The sequence below is a fragment of the Brassica napus genome, chromosome C4, assembly GCF_020379485.1.
Source record: "Brassica napus cultivar Da-Ae chromosome C4, Da-Ae, whole genome shotgun sequence".
Lineage (NCBI taxonomy): Eukaryota > Viridiplantae > Streptophyta > Magnoliopsida > Brassicales > Brassicaceae > Brassica > Brassica napus.
The window spans coordinates 1,230,375-1,252,584 of NC_063447.1; the positions used below are offsets into that span (position 1 = coordinate 1,230,375).

The 22,210-nt window shown below is 35.6% G+C and overlaps 3 protein-coding genes and 1 pseudogene across 4 annotated transcripts; 2 read left to right on the plus strand and 2 right to left on the minus strand.

Annotated features, from left to right (window-relative positions):
- The first annotated feature begins 8,864 nt into the window (after positions 1 to 8,864).
- Positions 8,865 to 10,868, plus strand: LOC106415421 (AAA-ATPase At2g46620-like). Its single transcript, XM_013856124.3, has one exon. It carries the CDS (start codon positions 9,321 to 9,323, stop codon positions 10,731 to 10,733), a length of 1,413 nt encoding a protein of 470 aa, XP_013711578.2. The 5' UTR covers positions 8,865 to 9,320; the 3' UTR covers positions 10,734 to 10,868.
- LOC106415422 (serine/arginine-rich splicing factor RS31-like) lies at positions 10,862 to 13,123 on the plus strand. The gene is made up of 6 exons (XM_048754393.1): positions 10,862 to 11,093; positions 11,190 to 11,317; positions 12,053 to 12,165; positions 12,259 to 12,482; positions 12,565 to 12,831; positions 12,919 to 13,123. The coding sequence occupies exons 2-6, from the start codon at positions 11,212 to 11,214 to the stop codon at positions 12,947 to 12,949; spliced, it is 741 nt and encodes a 246-aa protein (XP_048610350.1). The 5' UTR covers positions 10,862 to 11,093; positions 11,190 to 11,211; the 3' UTR covers positions 12,950 to 13,123.
- On the minus strand, positions 13,032 to 18,568 carry LOC106414368 (dof zinc finger protein DOF2.5). Of its 2 annotated transcripts, none has more exons than XM_013855038.3 (2): positions 18,331 to 18,568; positions 13,032 to 17,754 (listed from the first exon to the last, which is right to left on the minus strand). In XM_013855038.3, the coding sequence occupies exon 2, from the start codon at positions 17,717 to 17,719 to the stop codon at positions 16,640 to 16,642; it is 1,080 nt and encodes a 359-aa protein (XP_013710492.2). In that variant the 5' UTR covers positions 17,720 to 17,754; positions 18,331 to 18,568; the 3' UTR covers positions 13,032 to 16,639. The 2 variants fall into 2 exon arrangements, with proteins under 2 accessions (XP_013710492.2, XP_013710491.2); XM_013855037.3 differs by having other exon boundaries at positions 13,032 to 17,731; positions 18,331 to 18,560.
- LOC125585400 lies at positions 13,077 to 13,548 on the minus strand (annotated as a pseudogene).
- Positions 18,569 to 22,210: the final 3,642 nt, after the last annotated feature.

Here is a 22,210-nt window from a genome sequence, read left to right on the forward strand (position 1 = left end):
AGCTTTTCCTATAAATTGTTTTTTTCACCGTTAATAGGTTTTTAATTTAGATTCTATCTTCTTTGCTATGTCCGAAAAAAAATGGTCTGCATGTAGTCGCCGACACAAAAGACGACTAAATCTGCATGCAGAACAAAATCTTTATAATAGTACCTTGCACATGAAAAAACAATGCATATGTTTAAACTTTAAACCATAAAGTTTTTTTTAGAACCATGGACTTTAATTAACACTTGAGGAGAGTCGTGCTTCTCCACGTGTGAGACAAGTTTATTCCCATTATCTCATCTTTTTCGATTTGACGGCTAATTAAGCATGTTAAATGTACCAACCCTTGTATACCTTTTATACGAACGGTGGAATATTATTTTATTTATGTTCATTTTTGGGCAATTAGCTTTTCTTCAGGGATTAATAAGATGCATGGAAAGGGAAACTTCAAGAACCAAACATCGAATACTGATAACCAGTAAGAAAGTATGTTTGTGCTAAGCATCTTCGTCAGCTTTTCTTTTCATATTCATAAAACCTAAATTCAAAATGTATTGGTCACTACTCTAATGGGGGTTATTGGAACATGAATTTCAGTGGAATTTGATGATTTTAATAGTTGAAAGGATTTTACAAGTTAACTAGATTTAACAAATTTTATCAAATACTTTTACATAGATTTTCATTACTTTTGTATAGAATTCTATTGATTGTTATTAACTTTTAAAGTAAGAAATTAATGGTAGTAGAAAAAAAAAGTAAATAAAATCATTTCAATTAAGACAATTTTTAAACAACTTTTAAAAAAGTTTTTGTCACAAAAAATATCTCAAAAAATAAAATGACCAAAAAATTTAATTTCTACTTCTTACTTTATAGATATATAAATATTAAAAAATAAAAAATATTTTTTATATAATTTCGAAATATATGTTTTAAATTTGATTTTTTCTAAAAAAAATTGAATTATTATTTTTGAAATGTTTTTTTAAAAAATTCGAAAGTGCTTTTTAAAACTATTTTTACAGTTTTTATTTTAAATTTTTAATATTTTTTCTATTTTTTTAAGTTGTGAATTGTATTATGTTAAAGTTGTAATTTGTATATTATTTCATTTTTCAATTTGAGTTTTTGTATGTGAGTGTATTTTATTACATTGATTTCAAAAATCTTATGGGTATAGATGATATTTTCAAAGTTGAGTACTATGAATAAAAACAAAGAAAATTTACATCCCAATAACAATAGATTTTAATAGAATCTTAAAATCAATGAAAACTAAAATTTTCCAATAATAAAGGATTTTGAGTGGAATTTAAAAATCATCACCCCAATAACAATTGATTCTATTTAGATTTTAAAAATTCACAAACCAATAACAATGGAATCTCAAAATTTAATAATTCCTCTAAAATTCTTTGCCCAATAACCCCCTAAGCCACTAATTCTTTCCTTTAAGAATTTTTTTTTTTAATATGATACAGTGTCTCGAAGTGTATTATACGTTATGCTTATTGGATATCAGAAGACCTATCTCAAGAATAGCATCACAAATTTAAGTCCAACTTGCATTTTATAAAATTATTACTATATGTGTACATCAAAAACAAGTTTTACAAATTTCAGCTGAAGTTTTATGTTTACTAAGAGAGAATTTTATTATTACTCCTAACGATTAAAATAGATAAGTATGATACACAATGTTTACCCCATGTTTATAGTCTAATTAAATTAGATGTATGTTCAATGTGTTATTGAAAGGAATTGTCAACAAAACCAGGGATATAAATTTAGTTAGCAAATTAATCTGAAGTTTAATATATCGTGACAGGAACGATGAGTAGTTAACAAGTGATAATCAGAGGAACCTCTAATATTGGCCACGATACCAATCTTTGTTTATGCACGGAGCAAAGTGTAGCAAACATCACATTTACTGAATAAACATGATACAAATGTCTTTTACAATTAGACGTTAGGAGAAACATTATTAGCCCTTAAAATGATGTCAAGGGCTTCATCGTTGGGCTTTTGATCCCTTATACTGTATAGGCATTTAGTTTGGTAACTTGCGTAAAGGCCCATTATATTCATTCTCCTATAAACAACAAAAAAATGTTTTTTTCCTTTTTATATACTCTGGACGGATTCGGTCGACTTAAGAAAGAATGCATTATAAAATAGACTGGCTACCACACTACCTGATCCAAATTTGAAATACTTACCGACTATTACCGACTAATATCAGGGTATTTAAGTCAATGTCATAGAAATGCGGTTACAATTCCACGTAGAAACACGTTTTCTTTGTAAGAATTTAGTTATGTTAATTTTGCTTCGAATGGTCAAAATTCCCAAACACATGGAACGGTTTAGTCGGATTAAATGTGAATAAACACGTTGATGTTATACCTATACAAGTCTTGGTATAATATCTTGAGCATATATTAGGTTCTTTCTTTTACGCCAAAGCACATGCAAAATATGCTAAAATTAAAAGAAATGAACCCAAATGCGTTTTTGTGTGTGAAAATTTTATAAATAAGATCCTCTATATTTTAATTGTATCATTTTTTGGGGTCAAATTGTATCATTTAAAATGTGATTATGGTTTGATTTTAGTTTGGTTTAGATCGGATAAACCAGATTGGTGAGCTCTATTTTAAAATGTGTGTAAAGAGGAATTCGAAGAAATAGCATAGAAGAATCATGATGAATGCACACACCGATGACATTCAATTGGTACAACTTTACAGACAATCCATTAGTGCAGAACATGTAAAGCAAAAGCTGAAAACTGATAAAAATATCGAAAACAGCATTTACAAGAAGAAAGGAAAGAGACGTCTTATTTCCATTGAATGTAATAATCACTATTAATATTGGACCACACCGTGTATGGGTTGTGTATGACTTTGGAATTTGAAATTTCCCATGCTGAAACATTCAAAGTATTTTTTGAGTTTTGAGTCCGACTATGTACTTCTCCAGCTGTATACAAAAAAGGGGAAAATGAAAATAGAGAAAAATCATGCATGGATTATTGTAATTTATGGTTTAAACTGAAATCTTAATGGGCAATTAATGAAAATTTGGTTAAATTACAAGAAACGTACAAAAAAATCTGTTTTGGACTGGAGTCTTCTTGTTCCGTGAACCATACGTCTTAATCGAGAATTTGCCCCTATCTTTTGAAAGTAACGTTCAGAGCACGACTAAGATAACATGAGTCAAGACAACCAAATATAAACAGTATAATCAAACTAAGTCAAGGTTTAAGAGCGTTAGATTATGGTAACAAGTAACAACAGAGATTGATAGATTAAGGAGAATAAGAGCCTACATGATATGTTACCTTGCCGTAATAAATTGAAATGCTGATTTCGTGTAGCAACCTAACACCTAACACCATACACATGCAATATTAAAAAAACCACATGGTGTCTTGAAATTGTAAACTAAATAATTATGAAAACTGCGATATTGTCCAAGTACGACCACCAACAGAGATTGATAGATTATAAATAATTATGAAAACTGCGATGTTGTCCAAGTACGACCCCCCCCCCCCCCCCCCCCCCTTTAAAAGAAGGTGTTTTGGACTTTTGGTCAGCTAATTAACTCCTTTGTATTTGGCTTGTTATGGGTGCAAGTATGCAATAACCAAGTTATATCACTCCATATTAAAACTGTAGAAAATTAGGCAGTGGATTTCATGTTACTTGTTTTTTTACAAGATAACTCTTTTTAATTAACAACATGTGATTTAGCTTGGTCAACCCTAACAATTACACGATTTTCGCGCTATATCCAACTTTGAGCACAATAAGCAATGCATAATCTAGAAACACAATCTCTTCCCTCTTTTCCAGCTAATCAAAATTTAACCACCTGAACTTGAACGTTGCAGACAAATTAGGTTAAGAAAATGTATAACGGCGTAAAGGGTCCACTAGATAAATATTCTAGTGCTAGAATGAGATATATGCGGCTATTTCGGAGGAATACTGAATATGTTAACCGGGCCTCGTGGTCTGGTGGTAAAGGAACCTCGGCTGAGGTGCCCGCCATCACGACTTCGAGCCCCGGTCACAGCGGATTTAACATCCCTTCCGTTGGGGCGCTGGACCCCCTACGGGGATAGTTGGTAATGTGGCTGCCTAGATACCAGAGTTACCAAAAAAAAAAAAATTCTGAATATGTTGTGTATATAAAATGATAAAATGTTTTTATGTATTCATGGGATATATTAGTTGGTAGTGGAAACTAAGCTTTTGTGCATAATCATGAATCATGAACCATACAAATGCTGCCTTCTGAAAAAAAAAAATATCACGTCCAATAATCCATATTTTAATATTCTGACTAATACTTTTATATTAAACATTTACGAGTTAGGCCCCGTTCGTTTGTACATTTGGAAGATGCATCCAGATGGTCCATCTAGATGTCTTATCTAGATGCTCCATCTGGGTGTTGTTCGTTTCTTCATTTCGTCCATGCATCCAGATGAATCATCTGAATGCAACTATGTTCGTTTACTTTTCATTTTTTAACTCTCATCTGCACTCAGGTGGACTTGTTAATAAAATGACTAAAATATAATTTTTTATGTTTCGGCGGAAAAATAACATTTTACCGTTTTGGCAGAAAATATTTTTGCGGTTTTTGAGGAAAAATGTGTTTTTGGCGAAAAAGTGTATTTTCGTGGTTTCGGCGGAAAATACGTTTTTATGGGTTTGGCAGAAAAATACGTTTTCGCGGTTTGGACGGGAAAAGTGTATTTTTGCGGTTTTGGCGGGAAAAGTGTTTCGACGAGAAAAGTTTTTTTATCACGATTTTGACGGGAAAGTTTTTTTTTCAGGGTTTTGGCGGGAAAAGCTTTTTCGTGATTTTGGTGGGAAAATTGTGTTTTCCAGTTTTGGCGGGAAATTGTGTTTTTCTGGTTTTGGTGGAAAATGTGTTTTTTCGGTTTTGACGGGAAAATTCTGTTTTTCGGTTTTGGCGGGAAAATGCATTTTTCCGGTTTTGGCGGAAAAAAATTTGTTTTCCGGTTTTGGCGGAAAAATTGTGTTTTTAAGTTTTGGCGGGAAAATTGTGTTTCCGGTTTTGGCGGGAAATTGTTTTTTTTTTTCTGGTTTTGCAGGAAAATTGCATTTTTCCGGTTTTGGCGAGAAAATGCTTTTTGCGGTTTTGGCCGGAAAATGCTTTTCGAGTTTTGGCGGGAATATGCATTTTTTGGGTTTTGGCAGGAAAATGCGTTTTTTCGGTTTTGACGGGAAAAGTTGTTTTTTCGGTTTTGATCGAAAAGTGTGATTTTACTGGTTTGACCGAAAAATGTGTTTTTATGGAAATGTGCGTTTTACGTTTTTTTTTTGCGAAAAAACGCATCTTGCGGTTTTAGCGGGAATGTGTGTTTTTCAGTTTTTGCGAGAAAATGTATTTTTTGGTTATAGGGGAAAAATGTATATGCAAGAAAATAGAATTTACGATTTGAAAATAATATTTTGATTTTAAAAAGTCATTTTTGTCATTAATCATTTTGGACTGAACTAGATGCATCTGCATCCAGATGTACCATCAAGACTCACCTTCATTTGGGTGACAATTTGAGATGAGGTTTTAAAAATTCAGCTGGGTGATCCATCTGGATGTAGCATTATAATGCACAAAACAAACATCGATTTGCATCTTCACCCAGATGGATCACCTGGGTGAGCAAACCAACAGGGTCTTAGATAAAATGTTATCAACTAAAACCCTTCAAAACTCCAAGGGGTTATGCGGCTTGTTAAATTTATAAACTAAAGTTACTTAATTTCTCTTTGCGCCGACCTCAGATTTTCTGACAAATAAAAATAAAAATGACAGCCAAAATTTGGCTTGTTTCTTTAGCTATGAACTTCTGTCCTTCAAACCGATTGTAATTATTTTATGTAAGAATATTCGAGTAATGAAAAAAATAATCATAGCCAAAAGGAACAAAACTAGTTGACTTTACAAGTATATTTTGTCATGATAATTGTGATTTGTGAAAACTAGTTTACAACGAAGAATTCTTCAGTTGCCCTATCAAATACCACTAGTACTACTACATATGTATTACATGAAGACCATAATATTTGTAGTGTCATCAACTTTACAAATTGTTTTTATTGCAAAACTGCTATAATCACAATGATACCAATCAAAAGAATAGTAATATTAATGAAAAATCACAAGGATATTTTAAATTCGATTCAAAAATCTGAAATTTAATTTTTTAACATTTTTAGAGTTGCTAAAAAACAATTCTACTTCTTTTTTTCTTTACTCATGAACTTTTAAAAAAAAATTCCTTGCTTTGTCAAATATATACTTTAAAAAACTAACAATGTAACTCAACCAAATTCTTAATACACTAAATTTGTATCGTTTAATTAGTTTCAAATTTTTGATTAAAGGATTCATGAACATACACAAAATACCAAAGCTCTCAATAGATTAACTAAATACAAAATCTCGTTTTTTGTGTATCTGTAAATATAAGTTGTTGACTCTTTCAAAAAAAAAAAAAACACCAGTATTATCAATTGATTGCTCAGTCTTCGTCACGTTTTCTTTGTATATTTATACACAATATATATTTCTAGCAAGGGAGGGCATTTTAGTTTAAATTTGGATTTGGTTCGGTTTAGTTTGTTTAGGTTTAAGAAACTTTTGACCGAAATCAACCAAAACTAGTTTGATTTGGTTTGGCTCGGTATTTGTTTCAGTTTAGTTTGTATTCGGTTTGGTTTAGTTTAGTTTTGTTTGCGTTTGATCAATTCAATCGAGGAGGTTTTTAGTTTTATTCTAGTTTGGTTACTAAAATATAATTTATATTACATGAAACAAATTATCATTTATAGACATGTCAAAATGGGTATAATTTAGTGGATCAACCCAAACCAAACCAATCCATGGACTTTAATGAGTCAAGAATTTGGATCTTATTGGATAATTGGGTTTAATGGATAGTGGGTTTAATAAGTTTGGTTTAGAATGAGTTGGACTAATATGAGTTAATGAATAACCCAAACCAAACCAATTTCTTCTTTAATTCCCTTAAAAAAATTTAGAAGCAGCGACGATCCTCTCGAAAGCTCCGACGATCGCCTTCGGCGACCCTTTAAGCTTCGGCGGCGATCCTCTCGATCACCCTCTTCGGCCGCGACCCTCTCCATTTCACCCTCTTCGGCCGCGACCCTCTCGATCTCTTCGATTGATCTCGATCTCTTCAATTGATCTCTACCGTTTCTCATCTCGTCACCTGCTGTATCTCGTCATCTAAGAGGCTCGATCTCATCTCCATCTACCGTATCTCATCTCGTCACCTGCCGTATCTCGTCACCTAAGAGGCTCGATCTCATCTCCATCTTCTCGATTGTTATATTCGTTGTGAGTATTTTGTTTTCGTTGTGGGTTTTTTTTGTATTGTAGAGCTTCTGTTGATGGTTTTAATGGTTCAACAAAGCCTCAAGTTTCAATACTTGTATATATATAAAGAACGTCACTGTCTCTCCTCTTGTAGTTGTAGCTCCCATACTCTGTGATTCAACACTTGTATATATATAATAAAAGAAGCATAACTTGTACATGTGGTCTTTTATAATGTAGATATTTGATTTTGTCTTATTGTTTTGTTTTGTTACATTATTTCAGTGTCTAAAAATGATGAACAATGATGAAGAGTGTCTTCCAAGTGATGTTGGTGGACCCAATGGTGGACAATCATCAACAAGTGCATCACAATATCTTCTTGTAAGTTCCACTCATTCAAAAAGAACTAAAAGATCAACTACATGAGACTTCTTTACAATAGGAAAAGATGAGAATTGTCAAGAGAGAGCTTATTGTAAGAAGTGCCCAAAAAACTATTTGTGGTTTAGAACTAGTGGAACTTCTAACTTAAAACGCCACGCTGAAAAATGCTCACAGGGATTAGATGGTGAAAGAGAAGAGAGGAAGATTGATGATAAAGTTGCCAGGGAAAAATTCAGTCGAGTCATTATCCGATGTAATCTTCCTTTCCTTGCGGTTGAATATGAGGAACTTAGGGATTATCTAAGTTATTTAAACCCAGATTATAAGTGTTACATTAGGAACACTGCTGCAATCGACGTGGTTAAAACTTGGGAGAAAGAGAAGCAAAAGATAAAGTCTTTCTGAAATGAAATGGACAAGAGTTTTATGTATGATTAAGTTGACTTTGTTTCTTTTTTTGTCTAACAGAATTTTTCCATGTTTGTTGTGTTTTTACAGGAAGTTTGTTATTAAAGACAAAAGACAATGACAAGAATAATTCCATACAGATGTTCACATGATGTTGCTTTTTAATGAAAATACTATGTTTTAATTTTATGTTTTATAATTTTATTAATTTTAACAATTTGCTTATAAATTTGCATGATACTATTTTAGACAGTGTTAATGATATTTTTATTTGAAAAATTTATATAAATTTCTCTTTATTTTAATTGATTTGTAATATTGATACTATATAATAGTGAGTCAACTCATTAAAACCATTAATCCATTATTTTAAATGAGTTATGGGTTGATCCAAACTATTAACTAAATGGATTAGGTTTATCCATTAACCATTAACTAAATGGTTCATATGGTTATGGATTGGTTTGAGTTGGATTATCCATTTTGACACCTCTAATCATTTATAACACTAAATATTAGTTTTTCATATTTAAACGTAAAATCAAACCTACAATGAAAGTGTAAAAGATGTATTATATATATAATATCACAATTTTTTGTTTTTGTTTTGATGATAATGTATGAAGTTCAAATTCATATTCATATTCATATTCTTTTATTTTATTGTTAATTGTATTTTTTCTATTTGTTTAGAAGTAAAATGTATAAAATTATGTTTAATTGTTTAAGTTAGATAGTTAAATATCTTAAACTTAATTATTTTAATTATTTAACTAATCTAATTAAATAAATATTTCATTTTTTCGGTTGATTAAATTTTTAAACAAATGATTCGGATATATTTTGCTTGGTTTGGTTCGGTTTAATATCAATTAAATCGGTTCGTTCTTTTTGTCCACCACCCCTACTAGTCCTTCTTTGCGTCTCTCTTTCTCAGAGTTTTCTCATGATTCTTCCAAGCCTCTAAATATCCCGTCAAAATACTCCGTCTCTGTTTTCTATTTGCAGTTCTCAGACCATGACTTTAATCTCTATATTCTCTAATCCGAGTAAGTATTCCTCATCGTTAGGAATATATATATTCTTCTAAAAGCGAGAGAGTTCTTTGAAACAGAGTTTTTTTTAAGTTTGTTTCGATGGGGAGGATTCTATGGCTGCTTGGTGTGGGGATCGTTCTGTTCTTGGTTAGGATCGTGTTATTCAAAACCGGTTTGATTCACATGGTTAAGAAATGGAGGAGGAAGATCGTCGACCTCTTTCACGTTTACCAGCACTACAAGGTTCCGGAATTCAACGGAATTCAAGAGAATCATCTCTACAGGAAAGTGTACACGTATCTGAACTCGTTAAGCTCCATCGAGGATTCCGATTTCACGAACCTCTTCACGGGGAAAAAGTCAAACGAGATCGTCCTCCGCTTGGATCGAAACCAGGTCGTTGGAGACGAGTTCCTCGGCGCTAGAGTTTGTTGGACCAACGGAGAGGACGAAGAAGACGGAGCCAAGAGTTTCGTTTTGAAGATACGCAAAGCCGATAAACGGAGAATCCTCGGCCCCTATCTTCAGCATATACACACGGTCTCTGACGAGCTTGAACAGAGAAGCACGGAGCTGAAGAGGCTGTTCATCAACGTCGTCAACGGACGGTGGAGATCGATTCCGTTTAATCACCCTTGCACGTTCGACAACATCGCAATGGAAACGGATCTGAAGAACAAAGTCAAATCCGATCTCGAATCGTTCCTCAAAGGGAAACAGTATTACAACCGCCTCGGCCGCGTTTGGAAACGGAGTTACCTCTTGTACGGACCTTCCGGCACCGGAAAATCAAGCTTTGTTGCGGCGATAGCGAATTTTCTGGACTACGATGTTTACGATGTAGATCTCTCCAAGGTAGCGGACGACTCGGATCTCAAGATGCTTCTGTTACAGACGAGGGGCAAGTCAGTGATCGTGATCGAGGATCTCGATCGGTTCGTTAAATCGACGGCTGTGAGCGTTTCGGGGATTTTGAATTTCACCGATAGTATTCTCACCTCTTGCGCAGCGGATGAACGGATCATGGTGTTCACGATGACTGGGAAAGAAAATATCGACCCGGCTGTGCTTCGGCCCGGTCGGGTCGACGTTCACATCCACTTTCCGTTATGCGACTTCGCGGCGTTTAAAACGTTGGCCAACAGTTACTTGGGGGTGAAGGAGCACAAGCTTTTCCCTCAGGTGGAAGGGATTTTTCAAAACGGCGCGACTCTGAGCCCCGCCGAGATCGGAGAGCTGATGATCGCGAATCGCAGCTCTCCGACTCGCGCGCTCAAGTACGTCATCAACGCTCTGCAGACGGACGGTGATCGGAGAGGAAATGCGCGGCGTTCGTTTCTCGAAAGCGGCTCGAGAAGATCGGAGGATGCTTCCAGCGAGATGAGCGGTCCTCTTTGCGGTGGAGGCGGAGGAGGAAGCTCGCCGGGGGTGAAGGAGTTCAGGAAGCTGTATGGGTTGTTGAGAATCAAGAGTAGTAGAAAGTCTGAGTCGTACGATGCGGCTAGGGATTAAAGTTTCGAAAAGTCAACAGCCACGTGGATTAATTGTATTGGCTGAGATAGAGAATGTTCCTCTGTTTTTTTTTTCCCTCCTTTTTTCTAGCTAATGTACAAAAATTCGCAATACGAAGAGAAAGCCCAAACTCAACATGTTGGGCCGGTTACAAAAAGCCTAATTCAGTATTCAACACAATTACCCAAATACCCTTGAAGATCGAAGGGTCGAAAATATATGTGAATTAGATCGAACGGTCATGGAGCATCGTCAATAAACACACCTCATTATAAAACCGTGTGTTGTTTTCGTCTTCTACATCGAGCGTCGTCGTCGTCGTCGTCGTCGTCATCTAGGGTTTTTCTAAGATTCTTCAAGGTAAATTTCGAAGCTTCCCGTAGAAGGCGAAAGTATATTCGAGTAGTTAAGATACCTCTGCGATCATATCGTTGACGTTTTTGTTTGCTGTTGCAGCGATTCGATTTCGTCTGCAAGTATGAGGCCGGTGTTCGTGGGGAACTTCGAGTACGAGACTCGCCAATCGGAGCTGGAACGGTTGTTCAGCAAGTACGGGAGAGTGGAGCGCGTTGACATGAAGTCTGGTAGATAACTCCTTCGCGACTTTATTTCGTTTAGAGGAGAAGTTGATTCGTTGTTCTGTTTGATCTATGATTCTAGATTTAGTATTAGGAGAATTCAAGGAACGAGTAGTGTTAAGTGTTTGTTTGGTGGCAGGAGGCTTGATTTTGAGTAATTTTGAGGCCATTGATTAGTGTTATGAGAGTTCCTCAAGGAGCTAGAGATGAAGATTATTTTGGTATTTTAAGTGTTTGTTTGGTCGCAGGAGGCTTGCAAATTACATTTTCATGCAATCATGCCTACCTTTATCATCTTGTGCCTACGATCTCCATGATCCATTGCCTTGTTTCTCTTCATGCTCTTCCATGTCTCCATCATCCATTGCTTTTGTTTCTCTTCTCATGCCTATCTATATCTGAACTCCTATTGTCAGAAGTGAAAGCAGTGCCTTTGCAATCATTCAGATTTCAGAATTGAAAAAAGAAAAATTTGGATTTTGATTAGCTTTTGATTGACTACAACTACACATGTTTGTTTTCTACTACTTCATGGATCGCCTCTGCATCGTGTGTACACCAGCCTTTACATTGATGCAGGTCTTGTATATATATATTTTTAGTTTTCACTTTCTCTAGGTTCAAAACTAGAAAATGGTGTCTTTGAGCTGACTTATCTCCTGCTTTGCAAATTCTGTGGGCTGCTGAAACATATATGCTCTCTGCGTCTTCTTTACCATGTGTGTGTTTTATTCCTTGCAGGTTATGCTTTTGTGTATTTTGAGGATGAGCGTGATGCTGAGGATGCAATCCGTGGGATTGACAATATCCCTTTTGGCTATGAGAAACGCAGGCTCTCTGTCGAATGGGCTAAGGTATCTATCTCTCTCTCTCTTTCTTCTTCCTAATGACTCTTATGCTCTGTTTATTTTTTTCAAGAGAGCTCTAAGTTTTCTTTCGGCTTTCAGGGTGAACGTGGGAAGCCCCATGGAAAGGCAGCCTCGAACCAGAGGCCTACAAAGACACTCTTTGTCATCAACTTCGACCCTATCCGCACCAAAGAGCGCGATATCGAGAGGCATTTTGAGCCCTATGCCAAAGTTCTCAACGTCCGCATAAGACGCAACTTCGCATTCGTTCAATTTGCAACTCAGGAAGATGCAACCAAGGCCCTTGAATCTACACAAAACAGGTAACAACAACAACACACTCTCACCACCTGTCTGATTCTAACAGATAATGAATGCCCTTACATGTTTATCCTCCGGTGGCAGCAAGTTAATGGACAGGGTTGTTTCTATTGAGTATGCTTTGAGGGATGATGATGAGCGAGATGATAGATACGCTGCTAGTCCGAGAAGGAGATCCCCTAGTCCAGTGTACAGGAGGCGTCCCAGTCCTGATTACGGCCGTCCTCGCAGTCCTGAGTATGACAGGTACAAGGGTCCAGATGCTTATGAAAGGCGTAGGAGCCCAGATTATGGCCGTCGCAGTCCGGAATACGGTAGAGCTAGGAGCCCCGGTTATGACAGATACAGAAGGTAATAACAACAACACTTGGCTTGTTAACAACTGTTTGTGTTATGGATCATTGTTATATTCTAAGTTTCTTTGTTTTGTCTGTGTAGCCGGTCTCCTGTATACAGAGGAAGAGGTTGAAGATGTTGGTTTACTGAATGTGTCTCTACTAGTGGTTGTGTTTTCTACTTTAGTTGCTATGCTCTACTATATGTGGTTGTAGTTTTTAGTAATGACATTAATCTTTGTTAACAATTTGAAGGTTGGATTCTCTCTAAATCATTTGCCTAAATAGATTTTTAATATTCAGAAACATTTATAAGTAATAGGATAAAGAAAAGAGAAAACACGAGAAATAGATTCTTCATGTTCAGAGTTCTTGGCTGGTTGCTTTCTCCAGCCAAGTCTGCATCTTTCATCATCTCGGGACTTAACCGAACCATGAGAACACAGAACTCGGTTTGGTTAAGAGCTCCATCTCCGTCGAGGTCTCCTTCTCTAACCATTGATTCTGCATCTTCCTTGCTCATCCCTTCAATCCCAAGTATCCCTGAGCTCCTCCTGAGACTCTCAGCGGTGATCAGATCCCTCCCTGGATCCGCTAGCAAACTGAAACATTTGCATAGCTCTGATACAAACTCATCAACGTCTAACTTCTCCGCCATAATCGGTAGCATATCTTCGTATTTGGTCTCCATACTAGGTTCTAGTACAAAAGATTTCTTGCTTGGTGGTTCCATTCGAGGAAGGAAGGAAAGAGAGGAGATAATGTGAACTGTATCTTGATTAGTTAAGTCCAACGAGGGAGAGATATATAAGTAAGTGGCGTATTCGTACCGATGTGGCTGTGCGTTCGAACCTAATCGTGTGGTGTATAAACTCTCTTCTTGAAACCATCGTTGTTGGAATCTGAGAGTTGAAGTAATAAAGGGACGTGATCCGTTCTCAAGATGTTGCGTTTTAGAGTGTACGAAGGCATCTGATTATTAAGTAGTTTCATAGAAACTTCGATTGTGCCGTGACTTGGGGACGTATCAGGACACTTATTATGTATTAGATTATCAAAAGAGAAGAGACATAGATAGGTAGGCAAATTGGCAGAAGTTTCGTTTTTCTTGGTTTCTAACGAGTTTTGTTTTATCTTTGGGAATTGGATCTTTGGGAATTGGATTCTCTTACATAAATAACGACAGATGATAGACTTGGTCTATTTCCGGGAAAAATGACTTATTCCCTTATGAACTAGTTGTTCCCGACTTTTTATACATGAACAATGGAAAAATGATTTATTCCCCTATGAACAAGATGTTCCCGGCTATTTCACACACAAACTTTTAAGTCATGCCAAAAACCACATGAACAACTCTATTTCTTGAATTACATGCACAAACTATCGATTTTAAAATAATTCCCTTAAAACCGTAACGGTGTTATTTAAACATTAACTTGGTTTATGAAAGACGGTTTAAAGAAAGAAGAGCAGCAAATACTAACTTACCAATCTCCATGTATTGTCACAAGGAACTATAAAATTGGCGTAGTCTAGGACGCTTGATTGGTTCCGTAAACGGATGTTACTCTCAGGTTATGGTCCTGCATGGATTTATATATTCTCCTCAATCCAGAAATTAATGTCATATGATTTCTTTATATGCTTTATGTTATATAACTCGAAAATATCTACTCAACCAGTTACTATGTCATATAACTCGAAAATGCAGAATAAATTTTTTTATCCTCAATTGATGATGAAGAGTAAAACGATTTCTGAAGAAGAAGAGCATTTGACAAAAAGAAGAAAAGAACAAAACGACATAGTATTTTATTTTTATCAACCTAAATGAAACCGACTATCTACCTGTTATAAACCAAGTTAACGTTTAAACAACACCATTTACGGTTTTAGGAGAATTAGTTTAAAATCGATAGTTTGTGTTTGTAATTCAAAAAATAGAATTGTTCATGTGGTTTTTTGCATGACTTAAAAGTTTGTGTGTGAAATAGCCGGAAACAACTAGTTCATAGAGGAATAAATTATGTTTCCGTTGTTCATGTGGTTTTTGGCATGGTTTAAAAGTTTACGTGTGAAAAAACCGGGAACTACCAGTTAATAGATAGATAGTCGCCCTAGCTTAATTTTCCGAGGGTCTTGTAATGGTTCGCCGGCTCTGTTTTTAGTGTCGTTAATCTTTTCAATGTACCTTTGTACCTTGTTAATCTAATGAAAATTCAGTGTTTAAAAAAAATAATGATTAACTATTTTTGGTTACTTTTTGTTGTAATAATTTTTTTAAAAATTTGTGTGCTTATACTAAGACAGAGGGAGTACCAAAGAACACGCCGTTTCATTCCTTTTGGTACTGCTAATGGATAATACTCTATTTCAAGTTTCAACTATGTATTTTAACTAAACCTTTTTGAGAAGTTGTTTTTTTTTGTCACAGTTTTTTTTTTTATTTGTCACAGCCTTTCTCAGAAGTTCACCATTTTTAAACTGAGTGCATGTTCCTTTATATACTTAGGGCATCTGCATCAGTGAACCCCATGGAAGGAGTTCACAAAATATTTTTTTATTATTTTTTTTTTCTGTTTGGTTTTTGTTTAAAAAAAAAAATTAATTAATCGGACCAATCACGGGTCGCCACGTGCCGTGGGACTCGCACTACAGTGATGACCCGGGTTCAGTGCAGTGATCCTACAGGAGACATGTTCATTTTTTTTGTTTATTTTAATATTTTTTTTTTCGAAAACTGTGTGAACTCCATAGATGCTCTTAGTTTGAAAGAAGGAAAACAAATATCCAATGTTTTTTATATATTTCGTATAGTTGACTCGATCCATTTGAGTTGTAATATTTATTCGTATAAAGTAGCATGCGCACTGCGCAGATAAGTCTAAGATTTCTTACACACCAGGAGAATATCTCGCTTGGTTTATTTCCTTTTAAAATATGATTGAATTTCCCAAATATGTCGTCGTGTCTCTATGCTAGTTTATTGATTATTCAAAGCCGTAAAGAGATTCAACGGAGAACTACTGTCACACACAGGAATTTAAAATATTAGTAGAACGAAAGCCCAAGAAAATTCGTGTTTAGTGGGCACTATTGAAGTGGCATCTCGTTCCGCAGTTCAAGTGATCAACTAGCTAGTAGCAGACAAATTAAGACATATACATCATTATCATCCGTCACGGCACATAGCAAAATATAACGTAGATTAAATAAACAGCAGGTTACGTAACGTTTTGTATGATAATCAATATATTTTTGGAATCGAATTATCATTATAAAGTACATGCGATGTCACGTACGGGGATGAAGAAAAGTTGGATTCATTTAAAAATGAAGGCTACTAAGATCCATCATTTACCTTATTACTCTCCCAAATTTCTCGTTACTCATTTCAGCTTTTTATATTCAATAATCACGTGATTATTTCTGGATTTTTATATAAACATATATTCACCAAAGAAACAATATAAGAAGCGATGAATACATATCACGTAACACTCAAGAGATTCGTATTCACATATTCTTCTAACCATACACAACCGTTATACATATAGTCATATATGCTACGTATCAATAAATCAAAGTGACCAAACAAACCCAAATTAACATCAAAATTATAGAGATTTTTTTTAAAAAAAGAAATATATATTTAAACAAAATAAAAACCTAGAAAAATAAGGAGAATAAAAGACTGTTGTGTTAGCTCAGTTCTGAGTTCTGACAACTTTAACTAAAGTTGCCCATGTGACTATGTAAGGCAAAAGATCATGAAAGAGAATTAGAAATCTAATGTCATAATCTCTTTTGATCATTTTGCTTCACCATGAAGAACCTCCTCCTGTAGTACTGAACATCCCACTCCAGTATCCATTATTAGGGATTGAAGCAATATTATTATTATTATTATTATTATTATTGTTACCATGACTGTTCTGTTGTTGATTATCATCATGATCAACTTCTTGTGTTATGCTTGATGAACGCTCCTTCATTTGATCCCCAAATGGAAACAAAACCCTACCTTGATGATTAGCATCATCTGACCTATTGTGGTTGTTGTGTCCAGTCCCTTGATGATGATCAGTAGAGAAAGAGAGATTACTTGGCTTGTAATCCACCATTGTTGGAAATCCTGAGGAAGTGTACATCACATTGTTTGATGAATCCATCATTGGACCAGAAGGCATAACTGAGTTTGGAGAAACACTAACTCCTCTTCTTAAAAGCTCAAGAGCTGAAACAGGAGAAGAACCATAGAGAGAGGATGATGATGAAGGCTGCTGATGAGTTATGTTGCCATTTCCTTCCATCTTAGGCATGTGAAGAAACTGAGACATGTGAACACGATGATGCTGATCTTGCATGACCGGGAAAGACAACAAGTTGAGATCCTGTGATGACCCTATTGATTTATTGGGGATTTGGTTTGAGAAGAGAATTGGTGGGTTTAGATCTGGAAGTGTTGTAGTCAAACCAAGTGAAGATGGTGTTGTCTGAAGGATGTTTGATGAAGAAGAAGAAGAAGATAATCTCTTGTTCTTTCTTGAGCTTCCCCCGACAGGGACATTCCTAAGAGTTCCACCTTCGGTCCAATACCTTCGACAACCTTTGCAGAAGTATCTTGGTTGTGTTAGACTATAGTTGTTGTAGTAACAAAACTTTGTGTTGGTTGAGTTACATCTTGGACAATTTAGTTTCTCTTGTGGTCTTGCTTTCCTCTCTACCACGACCGCGGTATTGTTGTTGTTGTTGCTTACGCTAGAGACGGTGGCTCCAGCGGCTGAGACGCCGTTAGGTGTGAGAATGGTGCTTGGCCTTGCACTGGAGGTGGTGGTTGATTGATGTGTGTTGTTGTTATTAGGAATCATGATTTGGTCCATTGGTTTAATGTTCATCATTTCTTGAAAGCCCTAGAACATTGAAACCGAAAGAGCTAATTAAAAAAAAAAGAAAAAGAAAGAAAGAGCTAATTAGAGTTTAATTTTGAAAATCTATATCAAATATACCACAAGCAATCATAAACTAAATAATAAGCTGATTAAGACATAAACGTGTGACTGATTATCATCATGCTTTTCAAGATCAAACATAAAAATTAAAAGAGATGAACACCAAGAACAAGGGGTAAAGAACAAATAATACTGACGTTTAATTATTTTCTATCATTTATTTTTCCAATAATACAACTAATGATTAATCACATTAAAAGGCTGAGAAAAAATGTATTGTGAGCTATAATGTATCCTAATCTTTTATTTCCAGCCTCGAAACCAACAAAATTATAATATCCCATGCAGGATTTTCATTGAAATATGTGTTAACTCAAGATATAGTCTTTATCCATAATCACATCATCAACATGATAGTATCTACGCACATAAATATGCATATTAATATGAAATCTCTAATGGATCATGGAAGAGAAAAGAGAAAGAAAAAGAGAGAAGATGTAGTTAAAAAGAAACAAAAGAGGAAAAAAGAGAGAGTTAAAGGAAGATCTTATAAGCACCTGTGTCCACTTCGTAGCGTCCATGAGTTCCGACAAAGAGAAAGCCAGAGGAAGATATATGTGTGGGTTTTGAGTAAAGGCCAAAGAGAAGAATGTTTTGGAGACTTTTTTTTTCTGCCTTTTCCTTTGTTTGTGAGTGATGGCTCTTCTATGCGTTGCCTTTCACTTTATGGATGTTGAATAAAGAGCCAGCGAAGAACACGGAGAAGAGAAGCACTCAACTTTTAACTTATTATCTAGGAGAATATTTTATTTTTTTGGACTAGAGAATATATCTATGTAAACACATTATTTTTTCTCCTATGCATTTCCTATGGTGAAAATATCATAATATACAAATATCATTAAAAAGGTTTGTCGAGTATGATGAATTTGGTTCTATTGGACTGTAGTTTCAATATTGATTATTGAATGTTAAAATAAATATGTGTCTAATAATTTAAATGAAAAACTTTAGAATAACATTTTGTTTGTTAAAATGTTAAAATGGCATTTATTTATGCCATTTAGATGAGCATTATGAAACTAAATTGTTTGATTTATAGATTATATTATGATTTGTAATTTCATATTATCATCCGCTAAATTTGGGAGAAAACTTTCGACAAAACTTTTAAGAAATTCTGTTATAAAAAGATAAAGAAGTAAAAAGAAAAAGTTGGGTTTGTTGATTTTGACTAGTGATGATGTCTAGCGACCGCTCTCTCTTGCTAGCTCTTTCTGGTCCCTCTTAATAAAATATATATATCTTCGAGAAAATATCGTGTGTAAGGAATTATGTCCTTTAGTTAAATTAATGTATTTCTTAATAATAGATATAAAACTCTTTTCTGTATCATATAATGCATGTAGTGTCAGTGGAACTATGAGTTGTATGCTATTTTCTCGACCTTCCATTTTGTGATTGGATACTATTTGTTTGCCATATGGTCCATCAAATCGCATAGCTATATTTAAAAATCCCAACACATACCTATATGTGTATCACTGTATACTACATGTGATTAGTGGCTTTAACACCTAAGTTCAGCTCGCCTTTAAACATTTACTATATCAATATTCAATATTCAATATTCAATATATCTACAAATTCAAAAGCAGAAGAATGATTATACGGGTTTGTATATAAGTTTATTTTTGTGTGATTACACAATTAGAATCAATATTTATATTTAGTTATTTACTTATTGTATTAACGCTGTGATGTTAATGATTTTTTTTTAACTGAAATTTGTCATTCCAACTCCTTCCCTTGTCTGTATGATTATGACATTTCATAATGTATGTTACCAAACAAAAAGCAATATTTATTTGAGAAATTACCTATAATAACTCAAATAATACTTGTAATGACATGGAAAGGCCGAAAATCAACAAAACAGAGTAAATACATGAAGACAATTTTACAACAATTTATAACTAACTAATTGTTCATACATATTTATTTGAACCTATGACTATGTGATGTTGTCTCAGGGCTGGGGGTGGTGTTGCGGTTCTGGTTGGTGTACCAAGCAAAGACGATGAGAGCATCCAAGACTCATCCGATGAAATGAGAGGAACTGCTCTCAAGGGTATACTTTCTTTGGGAACTACAAAACCCAAAAACTGACATTCCAAGAAAAGTACATGAACTAGGTAATGAAAATCCTTTCTTTTCAGCGTCCTTGAAATGTTTTTCATCTTTGTTTATATCAAAATGTTTCTGGTGAATATAAGAAACAAGCATGAAGATATACATACCATCAGCTTCCACGTTAGCATACCTCACATACATGCCATGCCTGTCTTTTTAAACCGGTCAAGATCCTGCGGAACCCTTTCAACACCTGGAGAGATTGAAACCTGTGCACAATGTTGTTGAGTCTGTAGACCACAATATATGGCATAATTAATTAATGTAACTAACTAAACCTCTAAAGAGACTAAATTATAAGTGAATCTCTGAACACACACATAAGTAGGTTCAACCACTGCGTGTCACATCTACATAAGACTAAATTTTACCAGAATGTGGAAGACACAACCACTAGGATATGAATCCTGCAAAGTTATTTTCCATGTGGAATTACAGACGACTAAAATACCTTTTGAGGATGATAAACATAAACAGAGACCCTTGACTGATTTAATAGAACCCAGAATGACTATACCAATATGTGCCTTCACAATGGTAAGGCATTTCATTCTCAAACCCACCAGTACAACCCCATCTTCATCATCATTGCAAGAAACATCAACAAGAACCATCAACAAGACTCAATTCTCTTGAGAAACACTAGTGAAGAAACATCAACAAGAACCATGTTGTTAAGTATCAACGTCACAAGCATTCCGGGGCAGTACAAGTAAGATCTATCAATTTCACATAACCAGCTCACGCACGCACATGGCGTCTAGCTCTACAGTTAGTAGCCCATACTCCAATATCAACTTCAGTCTAGAACTGGAGCCTCACGCAAAAAGCAAAGATCTGTCTTTAAGACTAATCAGTGATATCGTCTTTCTTCTTCATCAGTTAGTATAGGTCTGCATAAACAATAACATCGCCTAAGGATCAAGTTACAGAGAGAGAGAGAGAGGGGTAGTTCTTTGGATTACAACTTACAAGGCACCATCTTCGAGAAGAACTTGCACGACCGGTTTAGGGGTTGCAAGACCGGTTCGATTCAAACATTATTACCGTTAGGAGAAACGCACGCGTTTTGTGGCGATCGAGACCAGACTCAAACCTTTGAGAAATATAGCCGTTACGAAGGGCCGTAGCTTCTCTATAAATATTACAACACACCAACTCAAAAACACTTTAATCAGACAAGAAACCAAACCAAACTCAAAAACACTATAATCAGACAACAAAACCAAACCATTATCCCTCCTTTCTTCTCCGATTATATCGATGTTGTCCGAAGAAGACCGCTAATGTCAAAACCTCCAACCTCCAACCTCCTTCAACTAAAACTCTCTCTCTGTTCAATCCCGTTTCTGTGCAATGGAGAAACCACCGGAAGAAAGAGCCGGTGGCCCAGAGACCAAACCGGTTTCGAAATCGATCAAAGCTCGTTTCCTGAAGAAAGGCTCAAGATTCGGTGGTGGAGCTCCCGGTTTACATGGCCGCCGCTGCTGAAGAAGTAAGTCTCGAGATTCAGATCTGATTTTTTGTTTTAGCGAAAGTCATTGTCTGATTTCTACGATCTGTGGTGATTCAGGTGTTAAGAAGCTTGCTGCCAGAGACAACAAGAAGTCGACGATCATTCCCAGGCGCCTTTTTTTTTTTTTTGCCGATTAGGAACTATGAAGCTTTTACCAATTTGTTTTTTTCTTTTTAGAGTAATTTTGTATTATATATTTGTATTATGTTATATATATGAGAGAGGAGAGAGGAGAGAGAGAGAGAGTGGGGGGGGGGGAGAGAGAGGGGGAGAGAGAGGAGAGAGAGAGAGATAGAGAGATAGAGAGAGAGAGAGAGGGGAGAGAGAGAGAGGGCGGGAGAGAGGGGGGGAGAGAGAGCGAGCAAGCGCTCTCCCCCGGGGGAGAGCCGCCGCCCGGGGAGAGCGCCGCCCCGTCCGGGGAGAGCGCCGCCCGGGGAGCCTAAGCTATCAAAGGCTAGATCACAAGGCAACAAGAGCTTGAATGGGATTGTCGCCACAAATGGTAGCGGAAGTATCCCTTTGATAAGACCAGAAGCCTGCGCCTAATCCACACAAAGACAGAGAAACCTACACTTGTATCCTAGAATGAATCCACAAACTAAGGAGACAAGCAAACGAACAAGAAATCTAAAGGAATCCACCTAAAGACTAATTGAACAAACAAAACAATGTAAACTGAATAATACTTTATTAATTTCGTGCAAGGGTGTTTTACAATGAAACAAAGA